This window comes from Dipteris shenzhenensis, chromosome 26, assembly GCF_047967505.1.
Source record: "Dipteris shenzhenensis isolate YYH24624 ecotype China chromosome 26, Dip_SZ_1.0, whole genome shotgun sequence".
Classification (NCBI taxonomy): Eukaryota; Viridiplantae; Streptophyta; class Polypodiopsida; order Gleicheniales; family Dipteridaceae; genus Dipteris; species Dipteris shenzhenensis.
In genome coordinates, this window is record NC_141621.1 from 6,563,054 (window position 1) to 6,577,687 (window position 14,634).

Genomic DNA, 14,634 nt, shown 5'->3' on the forward strand with positions numbered 1-14,634 from the left:
CCATGTATCACTTGCAACAAGGGAAGCATCCCTTGATTGATTTTCAGCATTCAAATCCCCCCTGGCATCCATCTTCTCACTAAATGCAGCAAACACAAAATCTATATCACCTTGGGCAAGATGAGCTTCACCATGTGCATCTGAAGCACGAGTTTCAATGGGGGCAACAAAATTACTACTCGAGCTGTCCCTTTGCCTTTTCTTTTCATTGGCAATCCTTTTTTGACACTCTGCGATGTAATGTCATGGCTTCTTGCAATAGTTGCATTTGGCCTTTTTTTTAATTTTGCTTGAACTGCTTGCATTCCCCTCCTTGGGCTAAGTTGTATGGTTGTGTTTTGGCTCAAACTTTTTCTGAAATTTGCCCTTTCCACCCATGGCAAGCGCTTGCTCACCCTGACGAGAGGCTTTGGCAAAATTTGAGCATCTCTCCTCTTCTTGCAACAAAAGCCCAACTAACTCATCGAACGAGAGTGGGGCTGCCCTGAGAACAATGGTCAATGAAGTGACAAATGTGCCATATGAGGGCGCTAAGCTATTGAGAGTAATGGAGACGAGCTTCTTGTCTTCTATTTCCTCATCAATACTTGCGAGCTGATCATGTAGATCAGTGATCCTGGCAATATGATCAGTGATGGCCTGGCCTTCCTACATCTTGAGATCCTTGAGCTGATTTGTCAAGGCAATTGCCCTTGCCTCATTCTTAACATGATACATGTTTGCCAATCTTTCCCATGCTGCCGTTGCATCCTTGCACGACTTGATAGTCGTCATAATATGCCTCTTCACATTTGTGGAAATCAAAAATATTGCTTGGGCACTGCGGCGGTCAAACTTCTTCTGCTCCTCCGTCGATGCTATGGGACTAGCAGGAGGGGTTGTTGCAGATTGGTGTCTGCCTGTAGTCTGACCCGAAGAAGTTGTGCTGGATGTAGATGAGCCTACTGGCCTCACCTCATCCCCACTATCAATATCTAACAAGCCCTTACCAACCAAGATGTTCTTAAGCATGAATGACCACAAGGAATAGTTTCGTCCATCCAGCTTGTCACCCTCGAACAAATTGCCAAAACTGTCTGAAAGAGTCGACATGATGCAAAATGGGATACCCACAAGCTGCAAAATGGGATACCCACAACCCTCAGTTCACGAGGATGCATTAGTTGACTCTGCTTTAGTTCGGGCTCTCCCTCCAATCTCACCTCACACAGTTCGAGACGCTTTAGCTTCGACCTCCTCCCTGGTTGCAACTTCTCCCCTAGACCCAACGGGTCTGTTACAATAGAAACACCCATGACCACATGACGATAGGCGTTGACCACATGTCGACAAGCGTTGACCACGTGTCGACAAGCGTTGACCACATGACGACCGGTATTGACCACATGTCACCACATGTTGACCATGTGTCAACACAAGTCAGCCACACGACACGAGGAGTTGACCACACAGGTTCATCCAAGAGTACTATCCGAGGCAACCATGCGTCGACACATGTCAACCATAGGTCAACACATGTCAACCACAAGTCAAACAGGAGTATCATGCCCAAGGCGATCTCATCGAGAGCTGCGCACATGGAGAGTGAGCTTAGCACATGGAGCAGTCAGGAGTATTTACAATTACACAGTGGTTCAGTGGTGCGGTGATCCAGCTCACCTGCACATGGAGAATTTACACCATCCTAACTAGAAGAGGCTGGCGAGTCAGGAAGTCGCCGTAGCCATCAAGAGAGCCAGCGGTGCAACGGCTATCCTCAACAACTAAGGAGATAAGAGGATGACCAATGGGAAGAAAGGGGGAGATTCTCAGCGAAGAAGGGACCCTCCAAGGTGGGGATGAGGATGAAGGCAAAGAGGGAGAGGGGAGGGGACATTCAGCATTGAGCATTCAGCGTTCGGCATTGGAGCGGGAGAAAGGAGAGTGTAAGGAGAGATAGAGGCTGGAGCTACGAGCTCGCCAAGGAGAGAGTGTGGAGAGACTTGTTTGTACCCCTCTGTCTACTATGGGGATAGACCTGTGTGTTCTTGACTTGTGACTTGTGACCTATAGATGCTGGTCCAGTGATATGTACTTTGGCCATCTTGGTCTCATTTTTCCTCTCTCTTTCCGATATGGGGATTGTTCACTAGTGTATAACGAGGTTTTCTTCTTCTGCTTATGTTGTGGAGTTCTCATGTGATTGTCATTTAGCATAGTGCACTCGTACGTCGTCGTTCACTGCAGTACAGCATACGACACTCGCACACTACTGCACTATGCACTCTGCGCGATCCATTGCATTAGAGCATTGCAACACTCCTACTTCTCACGCCAGCGGCCTTTGGCCTCCAGTAACACCTTCGGAAGGATAGGAACCCCTCCCCTTAGACAGGGTCCCCCTTTATCTATCGGTGCCAAACCCTCTCCCCATTCTGCAGGCATGAGAGGTCTCCACGGCCGTTCAGACACAGGGTCGTCTTGATCAATCCTCACTACTTCAGACCACTTTCCTGTTGTGTTGGCTATCTCAGAGCCTCACTTGAGAGGCCGGTCTGCCAGCATCAGGATTTTGGATGCCTTGTATACAGAGGAGGACCTTACTAAGGCAGCCTTGCACATATGGGTTTCTCATGTCCAGGGTGGGCAGCCATCTCCATCACATGTAGTTGCCCTTTCTGGTATTAGCGACTTTTACCACTCAGTTGCTAGTACCAGGAGACGAGATATTCTCAGACGTGAGATTGGTATTCGCCAACAATTGGCAGCTTTGCAGAGGAAAGAGCAGAAACGGCCTTCAGATGCTTAGATTTGGGAGCGTCTTGCTGTAGCAAGGGCTCATCATTGCTTGACCAAAGAGTAGAGTATGCCTTTCATGCACGGGAGTCCTTCTGGATACAAATGGGTGGCAAAGTCAATAAACACTTTTTCTCTACTCTTGGCCATAGACATAGTAGAGAGAGTGTATCTGAGCTTATTGACTCACACGGGGTTTTACAGACAGATCCAGATGACGTCATGCACAAAGCTTCAGATTTCTATGCCGCCCTTCTTACTACAGATCCTGACACACAGGATAGAGAGGATGCTAGACAGGTTATTTGGCAGAGCATCCCTATGTTGGTGAAACCGGATATGCATGTATTGCTTGATGCACCTTTCACCAACACTGAGTTCAGGACTGCGCTTTCAGCCCTTCACAAGGGCAAGTGCCCAAGTTCGGATGGCCTCACCCCTTCTTTCTTCATTCCATTTTGGGATATGATTGGAGATTACATTACATCAGCCCTGCAGGGCATTTGGGACTCTGGCGAGATGTCACAGAGGACATCTTGCTTGAGTCTGCCTTTCAGCCTATCAGGGTTGTAGGTCTTTTGGAGCAGGGATCATATTCAAAGTGGTTCCTTGACCCAAACCCCCGGCTTCTCTCCACTGGATCTTGGAGACTTTGGCTCTACGAGGGAGTTCCCATTAGGTATTTGCAGTGGGACCCTGGAGAGTGGGAGTGGATTGACGCAAGGCATCGAGAGAAGAGCATCCCCTTCTTTCGCTACACGGTTAGTAATGCCAAGAGATTCCAGGTCAGTAGTAGAGGTTGGAGACCTTCCAAAGTTCCTCATTGGGAGGCATTTGATATCACTGTGGAAGAGCAGAAACGGCCTTCAAATGCTTGGATTTGGGAGCGTCTTGCTGCAGCAAGGGCTCATCAACAGACATTGCTTGACCAGAGAGCAGAGTATGCCTTTCATGCACGGGAGTCCTTCTGGATACAGATGAGTGGCAAACTCAATAAACACTTTTTCTCTACGCTTGGCCCTAGACATAGTAGAGAGAGTGTATCCCAGCTTATTGACTCACACGGGGTTTTACAGACAGATCCAGATGACGTCATGCACAAAGCTTCAGATTTCTATGCCGCCCTTCTTACTACAGATCCTGACACACAGGATAGAGAGGATGCTAGACAGGTTATTTGGCAGAGCATCCCTATGTTGGTGAAACCGGATATGCATGTATTGCTTGATGCACCTTTCACCAACACTGAGTTCAGGACTGCGCTTTCAGCCCTTCACAAGGGCAAGTGCCCAAGTTTGGATGGCCTCACCCCTTCTTTCTTCATTCCATTTTGGGATATGATTGGAGATTACATTACATCAGCCCTGCAGGGCATTTGGGACTCTGGCGAGATGTCACAGAGGACATCTTGCTTGAGTCTGCCTTTCAGCCTATCAGGGTTGTAGGTCTTTTGGAGCAGGGATCACATTCAAAGTGGTTCCTTGACCCAAACCCCCGGCTTCTCTCCACTGGATCTTGGAGACTTTGGCTCTACGAGGGAGTTCCCATTAGGTATTTGCAGTGGGACCCTGGAGAGTGGGAGTGGATTGACGCAAGGCATCGAGAGAAGAGCATCCCCTTCTTTCGCTACACGGTTAGTAATGCCAAGAGATTCCAGCTCAGTAGTAGAGGTTGGAGACCTTCCAAAGTTCCTCATTGGGAGGCATTTGATATCACTACGGAAGAGCAGAAACGGCCTTCAAATGCTTGGATTTGGGAGCGTCTTGCTGCAGCAAGGGCTCATCAACAGACATTGCTTGACCAGAGAGCAGAGTATGCCTTTCATGCACTTTGGGATATAATTGGAGATTACATTACATCAGCCCTGCAGGGCATTTGGAACTCTGGCGAGATGTCACAGAGGACATCTTGCTTAAGTCTTCCTTTCAGCCTATCAGGGTTATAGGTCTTTTGGAGCAGGGATTAGATTCAGAGTGGTTCCTTGACCCAAACCCCTGGCTTCTCTCCATTGGATCTTGGAGACTTTGGCTCTACGAGGGAGTTCCCATTAGGTATTTGCAGTGGGACCCTGGAGAGTGGGAGTGGATTGACGCAAGGCATCGAGAGAAGAGCATCCCCTTCTTTCGCTACATGGTCATGCCAGGAGATTCCAGCTCAGTAGTAGAGGTTGGAGACCTTCCAAAGTTCCTCATTGGGAGGGCAACTTTTGGTTTCTATCCATGGTGGGATTGCAGTGAACCTTTGGAGATCCAGATTCGGAGACGACCCTACTTGCCCTCATTGCTTGTCTGCTTTGGAGACGATTCAGCATTGCTTATGGGATTGCAGACATGCGAGGATGATTTTTTTATTTTTTTTTAAAGAGACTTCTATTAAGTAAGAAAGAAACCCGCTAGAGCAAGCTCTGTGCGGAAATACACCATGCTAAGCATGTAATAAAAACACCTCAGAGGAATGAGGTAGAAAGAAACCAAGGCTGAGGCTGAAAATGCCATCTCAACCCTGTAGAAGTCTCAGCAAAGAAGGGAAAGTCTCTCCAATCTCTGAGAAAAGTAACTCTCCTAGAGGAGGCTGCTCGAGATGATTCTTGCATGGTCGCCCAAATGGCACTCAGAGTGTGTATCGTATCTGTCCAAGTACTGGCCAAGATTTGAGAAGGGTGAACCTGAGAACCCTCCAAAGCCTCAGTGCACCTGGCTCTCCAAATGTGCCATGCTGCAATGCTAGCTAGGATCTCCCATGGAGAGTCGACTGAGGAGTAAGCAGCCCTGAAAAGAGTGGCCAGAACATCCTCTAGAAAGCACGACTCCACAAGGTGTCATCGGATGTGAAGAGCCCAAGAGAAGTCAAGTCTCTCAAAAAATACCTGGGGCCCTGAAAGAGTAAGCCAAGCCACTGATCCCCAGGTCATATAGAAAGGTAGGCGAACAAAAGTGCTGAAAAGTCTTACAATCCCCTTCCATATGATTCTCGCCTGTCTGCAATCCCATAGGCAGTGTTGTATTGTCTCCAAAGCAGAAAGGTAGCGAGGGCAAGAAGGGTCAGCTCCGAACATGGATCTCCAATGGTTCACTGCTATCCCACCATGAATAAAAAGCCAAAAGAAGAGAATGATTTTTCTATTCCGGTGGGATTTCCAGAGCCTCTGCCAAAAAATTCTCTGCAAGTCAGAAGAAATCTGAAAGTTCTCCCAATGAGGAGCTCTGGTAGGCTTCCAACCCCTAGAGGTGAGCTGGAATTTCCTGGCATTACTGACCGTGTAACGAAAGAAGGGGATGCCCTTCTCTCGGTGCCCTTCATCTATCCATTCCCATTCCCCAGGGTCCCACTGCAAAAACTTAATTGGGATACCTCCATATAGCCACAGCCTCCATGAGCCAAGGGCGAGGAGAAGCGGGTTAGGATCCAAGTACCACTGTGAAAGAGAGCCATGCTCCATGAAGCCCACTATCCTGACTGGCTGAAACGGTACCTCCAACAAGATATCGTCTGTGGATCTGGACAGCCTGCCCCCCGAAGAAACATCAAATACTAAGGCATCCTCATGTGGGTCAGGAAAAGCAATCACCTGTAAAGGAATTCCCAATCTGGAAAATGCCCCCATCTAGGTGGAGCAAGTAATAGGCATGTCATCTGTGTCCACCCAATCCAAGGGCAAGGCTGCATCAATCACTTGGACTCTCCCTGCACTCCCTCTGAGATTAAGAACCATCTGGGCCTGTTGGTCTGCAGGAAGCTTCCTGAAGGCTTTCCATGCTTCCACTGTAGACGCAGGGCCCCTCTCCCATCTTGGCCACTGCATGTAAGGAGAAGCTCCAAGTGGTCTGCCAAGCTCATCCAAAATCCTGTCATTCCACATGATAGGCTACCTTTCAATCTCTTCACGGGTGGATGGGGGAATCCTACGAAGAGTACTCCTGAAGCTCGTCCATGCTTTCAGGATAGCAACCATAAGAGGGGAAGAGGGAGACCTGAAGTGGGCTGTGGTGAAAACCCATCTAGTACCGTGTGTCCAATCCTCTCCTGAAGTGGGCGTGCGATACTATATGCATCTGATAAAAAAATCCTTCCAAGGCTCTTGTCCTGGCATAAGCCCTCTCACAACGAACTTGTAGAGTAAAGCTCTGCACTGTAGATCTGGGTCGATGATATTCAAACCCCCTTCTCTTGTAGGAAGAATCAAGGTCTCCCAAGCCACCCTGGCTGTAACATCAGTTGTGCCATCTAGACCACTCCATAAAAAGTTTCGTACATGTCTCTTAATCTGAGTGATACAATCCCTAGAGTGGCACCAACAAGAGCATACAAACCATGCTATGGTTAGAAGAACCTGGTTAACCACCACCACCCTGGAGGCCAAGTCAAGTTTGGCTAAGCTCCAGAAAAGGAGCTTTCTTCTGATGCTTTCCAACACCGGAGCAAACTGTTGTGAGGGAGAGATGCCCACCCCAACCTGGCAGCCCAAATATCTGACGGAGAAGCCCCTCTGTACCCAAGTGAAGCCAATATCATTACCCCAATCCGGGATGTCATCCTCGCAAATCCAAAAACCACTGGATTTATGCCAATTAATGTGTGCACCTGCAGCCGTGCAAAACAAATCCAAGGCTCTGTCCGAAAGGAAGTGAGTGTCCTGGGGGAGGCATCCAAAAAAACAGCCGTGTCATCTGCCAACTCACTATCTAGGAGCTCTTCTTCCCGGCGGATAGGAAGCCTCAGCCCATAAATATCAACTTGAGATCTAATGTAGATACTCATAGCTTCCGCCACAAATAGAAAAAGAAACGGGGCAAGAGGACATCCCTGGCGGCGGACGGATCTGGAAATCTGAAACCTGTCCCCTCTTACCCCCCCAATGAGCAACTGGCTATGGGCTGATCTGTAGAGAGAGGATACTCCTCTAATCCATGCATATGAAAAACCAAAGCGAGATAGAGTACCCTCTAAGAAATCCCAGTCTACTCTGTCGTAAGCTTTCTCAAAGTCTAAGAGTAGAATGGCCAATCTCTGGCGGCTCTGCATGGCCCATTCTGAGGCCTCCCAAAATGAGAAAATATTATCAAAAACACTTCTGCCATGCACAAACCCTGTCTGCGTGTCATGAATCAAATATGGAAGAAAAACCTGTAGCCGTAGACTGATGGCTTTCGCCAGAATCTTGTAAAAAGTGCCCAAAAGAGTGATGGGTCTCCATTGAGACACAAGATTCCTATTACCCCCCTTTGGGATGAGATGAATGAGACCATCTGTGAGTGAGTCCAGCATCTCACCAGAGTCCCACACGCCCTGCAGGGTTGATGTAATGTGATCACCAATCTGCTCCCAAAAAGTAATAAAAAAGGAGGGGGTAAGTCCATCTGAACCTGGGCACTTGCCCTTGTGAAGGGCAAGTAATGCAGTCTTGAATTCTGCGTTGGTGAAAGGTGCATCCAGAGAAACATACATCTCATCCTTCACCACTACAGGGATACACTACCAAATAACCTCTCTGGCATCATCAATGGCCTGTGTGCCTGGATCTGCAGTAAGAAGGGATGCAAGAAAATCTGAAGCTACACGCATGACATCTGACTGTAACACCCCGTCTAAGTCAACAAGCTGTGAAACACTCTCTCTACTATGTCTGGGCCCATGAGTAGAGAAAAAGTGTTTGTTGACCCTGCCACCCATCTGAATCCAAAAGGATTCCCGTGCATGAAAGGCATACTCTGCTCTTTAATCCAACAACCTCTGCAAATGAGCCCTTGCTGCAGCAAGGCGCTCCTGAATCCAAGCATCTATGGGCCTCTTCTGCTCTTCCCTCTGAAGGGACGCTAACTACTAACGTATACCAATCTCACATCTGAGAACCTCACGTCTCCTAGAATCAGTGACTGAATGATAATAGTCACTAATTCCGGATAAGGCTGTAGCTACCTGAGATGGATGGACAGCTCCACCCTGTATGTGAGAAACCCAAATCTGTAAAATATCCTCCATGAGGCTATCCTCTGCATAAAAAGCATCCAGAATCCTGACACTGGCAGAGCGTCCTCTCCGATGAGGCTCAAGAATCTGCAACACCACTGGAAAATGATCTGAGGTGGAAACCCCAGTGGAAATGCATACAGATCCTCCTCTGTCAAGTGCCCAATCGTGTACATAAAATCTGTCAATCCGTGCATGAATGGGCATGTGTATTCTCCTGTTCGACCAAGAGTACAGGAGTGACTGTGGCATAATATGAAAGGCATCATCCAACCAAGTGTCTCTGCCACTGAACTGAAAGAGAAAGGCATCCTAGGCTGTCCTCTCCAAAGAATGAATTCCATCCTGTCTGCCTCCCTTTTTGTCTGAAGGCAACTCAACCATGTTGAAGTCGCCACCAATGATCCAAGAATCTGCAATGGGGGCCCAAGAGAGTAACTCCTTCCAAAAGGAGATCCGCTCCCCTCTGTTGTTGGGAGCATAAAGATTGAGAAGACCAATCTTACGCCCTCCAATCAAAATAATGATCCATTGAGCTCTAGAAGGGGAGATAATACCATGACCAGCAACCAAGGGGAGAATAGAAAGAGAGACCGAAATGCAAGTACCTCCCCTTGTGCCCATAGCAGGCGACCAGAAGGTATGTCCTGAAAGCAGTTTGTTAGACTTAGAGCAATCACTGGCATCTAGCTTGTGTTCCTGGATAAAAAGGATATCAATAGCACCTCCAGTGACGCCTGGATGAAGCTGGTTCCGGATCAGCTGCCTGCGGCGATGGTGTGGAACTCCGCCTAGGTCCTATATGTTCCAGTTGACTATCCTCATCGACAGGAGGATGCTGGATGGAAAGGCTTACCTGACCTAGTAGAGGAGACGAGCTTCCCCTGGGCCGAAACACTCCTGCTGAGGGCAGGAAACTCAACAGGTGAAAGGATCCCCACACCTACTAAAAGGGAGGCCCTGTCAGAAGGAATCCCAATGATCGGGACCCCTAAGGTGGAGGGCACAAACTCCTCATCATCCATGAAAGTCGCCGATTCTGCCAGTGCCGAAAAAGAATTCCTGATAAGCAAGTCTGGCCGAGGAGTGCGAAGAAGACCTGCACTCGTGGAAAATGGAGGAGAAGGGCCTGCCAGGCCTCTATCAGCAGAACTAGAGCTGGGGGTTGAGGAGGCCTATGGCTGGGGTGAAGAGGAATCGGGAGCCCTCATCTGCGCCTGCACTTTCTGGGTTGTCCTGACTGTGGCAGGAACAGTCTGCGGGGAAGAAGTACCTGTAGTCCCCTCGTGGTTAGAAACCAAGGGGTCAGAGACCAAAGTGACTGGGGCCGATGGATCTAAAGGCCCCTCCTGATGTGGAACTATAGTGTCTGGGGCTGCAGCAACATCCACCTCTGGAGTCTGGAAGGCGTCTGTCTGAACAGGATCAAAAGTCTCCTCCTGAGGTAAGGGAGCCGCTCTGATAGCTCTCCATCGTGGTACTGGTTGTGCTGCGGGCATTGGGCACCCTGCTGGCCTGGTGGTCCTGGGGTGCGCAAAGCAGGGCGCCCTGTTGCTCTTGGTGGTCCTGGAGTGCGTGGTACAGGGTGCTAGGGAGGTGCAGTCGTGGTAGTACGTGCCCATAGGTTGCTATATCCAAATGTGGATGAATTTGTGCAACCATGGTACTTTAGGTACTACTAGACTAGACTCTAGAGTATCTCAGCCATATCATTGAGGGGGGATTTGTAGAGATATCTACAATGATATGGTGTTATAGGCCATAAGTCAACTATATGGTTGACCAGTACTTGAGTACTATATATTATAAGTACTTGTATTGTTTCATTTGAACATTTCAGTTGGAGTTCACTTGTGTTGACTTCTTGTTCTCTTGTGTTCACAACTCTTCTCTATTCTTGTTCCTACATAGATGATGTTCCCCGCTCTCCTTTCAAATCTGCACATGCTTCGGAGAATACTTTTTGGGAGATTCTAGCGAGTATTTTAGTGTGGCATATTTGGAGACCTAAATGTGCAGAGGCTTTCGATGGCTCCCAAATCCACTCTTTACACCATATTGGCTATTATTTGGACAAATATTATACACAATTTGATGGTCATTTGGGTGAGCATGCAAGGGCCTTCCTGGGTTGCCAAGAGGACTGTTTTCCTTAGGGAGTAGTGGCTCCCCGTTCTTTTCAAAGTGCACCGTAGGGTTGAGGTGGCACTTTCAGCCTCAACCTTGGTGCTTTTCTATTTGTGCCTAATGAGCACCCTATTTACCCTTTTAGGGCGCTTTGTTTCTCATGCCTTGCATGGTGTATTTCTACCATCAGCTTTGCTCTTGGGGTCTATTTTATACTAAATTCAAGTCTTTTCATTGAAAAACAAAATTGGATGTTGATGTTGATGAGCCAGACGTGATTTCACTTTGTATAGGAAGTTAATGGGCACCTTGATTTACCTCATGATCATTAACACAACACATCCTAAGGCCAGCCATTGGTGGGCAGGTGAAAGAATCCTTTGTTGCATCAAAGGTGCTATCCATTTTGGGATTTTTTATGGAACTCTACAGCTGCAAATGAGTGATCGACAAGTAGCAAACATCGAATCCATACAAGCTATATGTACTCATTCACTTAGCACAAGCATTACTTCATGGGTGAGCAAGAAGGAAAACTGTATTGCTCCTTTTTCCACTGAAGCTGAGTACATGGCAGCGAATGCAGTAGTATGTGAAGCAATTCGGCTTCAAAGGTTACTTGGTGATCTTGGCATAGCACAAGAGGGTGCAGTCCCTCTTGGTTGTGACAATCAATCATGCATTACTTTTGGCCGAGAATCCTACAATAATTCCAAGACTAAGCACATTGACAAAATTTATCACTTCATCTATGAAAAGGTGGGAAATCAGCAGTACCTAATGCTCTATTATTCTATCAAAAGAACAATCCAATAGGCACATTCACCAAAGCTTTACCAGAGGATAATATTTTCCCGAGCAAGCATCTCCTTGGTATACAATTGATTCCAGAGATTTGATCATTGAAAATGTACCAAAGGCATTATATGCAGTGGTCTGGATGGGAGAGAGGCCCTGCCTACACAGTGGGCACTTGGAAGGCTTTTATCAGGCTACCTGAGGATCAGAGGCTACAGTCCGTGAGTCACCTCAGAGGGGTAGCACGCAGGATTCAGCAGATAGATGCAGCCATCCCGGTGGATTGGACAGTTGAGATACCTATTACTTCCACCACTTGGATGGGAGCTTTTTCAAGGACAGCAGTTCCTCTACAGGTGATCGCTCTTCGAGGTCTCGAGGAAGATGCTCTGGTCTTTGACGTTGGGGATGGAGGTATACTCTCTAGATCCACGAATGATATTCTTCTAGAGGTTGCCTTTCAGCCTGTCAGGATCGCTGGTTTTGTGGACCATGGAGCGGGCTTGCAGTGGTACTTAGACCCTGACCCTAACCCTGACCCTCTGCTCTTGTTGGCCCTGGGATCCTGGAGGTTGTGGTTATATGGAGGTGCACCTATCAGGTGCTTGCAGTGGGACCCAGGAGAGTGGGAGTGGATAGATCATGGGCACTGAGAGAGGGGGATTCCCTTCTTTCGTTTCATGGTTGGTAATGCCAGAAGATTTCAGCTTAGTAGTAGAGGTTGGATTCCCTCTAGAGCCCCCCATTGGGATAGCTTCTTCATCACTGCAAATTTGCGTAGGAATTTCTGGAGGAGGCTCTGGAAATCCTTCAGAAATAGAAAGATCACTCTTTTCTTTTGGCTTTCTATTCATGAAGGGATTGCAGTGAACCTGTGGAGATTATGATTTGGGGCAGATCCCACTTGCCCTCGCTGTCATTCTATAGAGGAGTCAGTGCGACATTGCCTTTGGGACTGCAATCAAGCGAGAATTGTTTGGAAAGGAGTTGCTCGGATACTCAGCATTTTTCATACTTCCCCTCTCTTCATGACTTGGGGCTCGGTCGCATGGTTATCCCTTGCTGGGCCCCAGGTGTTTTATGAGGGTGAGCCTTCTTCTTGGGCACTCTCGATCATCCGACAGGTGATAGAGCCCTGCTCTCTGCAGGATGTACCACATATTCCTTTCAGAGCTTCACATGTTTCAGTGGACACCTCTTGGGAGATTTTGGCTAGCATTTCCTCTTGGCACATTTGGAGAGCCAGATGCACAGAGGCCTTGGATGACACCCAGATACACCCATCAGAGGTGTTCACGGGTATTTGGAGTGACACGGTTCACACTTTGATAGCCATATGGGCTAGCATGCAGGGCCCTTCACGGGCAGCCTCTTCTAGGAGGACTGTATTTCTTCGAGTTTGGAGGGGTTCTCCCTTTTTCTCGGAGGTTGCTACCGGATTGAGATGGCACTATCAGCCCCAATCCTTTCTTTTTGGCTCTTGAGCTCTTCATGCATTGCATGGTGTATCTCGTATTCCCGTATGGAGCTTGCTCTAATAGTTTTCTTTAATACTTAATAGAAGTCTCTTTTTTGCCCAAAAAAAAAAAAGTACCAAAGGACTCTTCATTAGGAGGACATTATACCTGCTGAACTGCATGCAACTGTTGCAATTTTTTAGCAGAGTGCTGCTCTTGCTCCATTCTATGATCAAGACTTCGTTGCTTCTGCCAAAAGATAAATTTTTGCCAAATAGTCAATTAAATGCATCATGAGAAAACTGCAAATTTGAAATTACCTTCTTGCCCATACACATCAATTAACTTTTCCAACAGATAGTTTGATTTTCCAAACATAAAATAAAGGCTTTGACAATTTATTTGATCATAATTAACGAGTATGTCATTTATTTAATTATGTTCAAAAGTTATATTTAATTGATCAAAGTATTGACTTCGGTCAAAGATACTTAACCTCGGTTAAGTAAGCCTAACCCCGGCTAGACAGACTTGGCGTAAACCAAAAGGGTTAACTGCGGTTAACCAAAGAACCTCTAACTCTGGTCAGAAGGAGTTGACTTTGGTCAACAAGACTTGGCTTCGGCCAAAGCAAGTTGATTTCGGTCAACCTAGACCATTAACGACTTCGATTGGAGAGTTTTGGCATTGATTAAGGCACCTTGACCCTTGGTCAAAGTCATCAATTACAGCTAGAAAAGGGTTGGCTTCGGTCAACCACAAAGCTCGTTATGTTTTGTGCACATGTTTGCTTGGTGGGGACACTCACAGAGACTAGGATTAGTCTAGAATTGATTTGCATACAAAAGCGCTAACGATTAATGGGTGCCATGGCTATGTGCTCTTTAATTAATTGTTGTAGGTAATAAGAGGGGTTGAATGCCCAAGCCATAAGGAGCCTAGCAAGCGACCAGCATTTGTTCGCGTGACCAAGTGCTTCGAAGATCCCCGAATTAGCCCTTTGAGGCATGTTATAGGAGTTAGTCTAGAGTTTGGACACTTGGCATGTTGCCAAAAGAAATGAGCTGAGAGCTCTCTTGTAATGATGATCTGTACTCTGTTTTCAGCAAGCAGCTATAATCTGTACTCTGTTTTCATATTGTCCTAGGCCCTAGTGTGTGAGAGAGAGAGAGAGGGGGGGGGGGGGGGGGGGGGGACGAGAGTGTGATTTCTCAGCACTAGACTGCACAGCCAGCCAAAGAGAAAGAAATCGACGCTGTTTTGGAGTTTCATTGGTATCAAAGCGCAATTTCAATGCTCTTCTTAGAGCATGATGATCCAAATGCAGGAGATGCCTCTTGAGATGATAAACGATGCTTGGATAAGAAGCATGATTTGATCGATGTTGGCATCAAGCGTACTGCTGCTGTTAGTATTGGTCATGGAGACGTATGATGATCATTAGTGCTGCTTTGATGATGCTGGTCGATGTTCTCTTCTAACGCCTGAAAGACCTACGCAAGGCTTCATA

General features: G+C 47.4%; 1 protein-coding gene across 1 annotated transcript in view; it reads right to left on the minus strand.

Moving 5' to 3' along the window:
• Positions 1 to 14,634, minus strand: part of LOC147884590 (uncharacterized) — a 125,546-nt gene that overhangs the window by 22,987 nt on the left and 87,925 nt on the right. Inside the window, exon 4 of the mRNA XM_087397095.1 lies at positions 13,293 to 13,373. Coding sequence (XP_087253221.1) covers positions 13,293 to 13,373 — 81 coding nt within the window. The remainder of the gene's footprint in view (positions 1 to 13,292; positions 13,374 to 14,634) is intronic.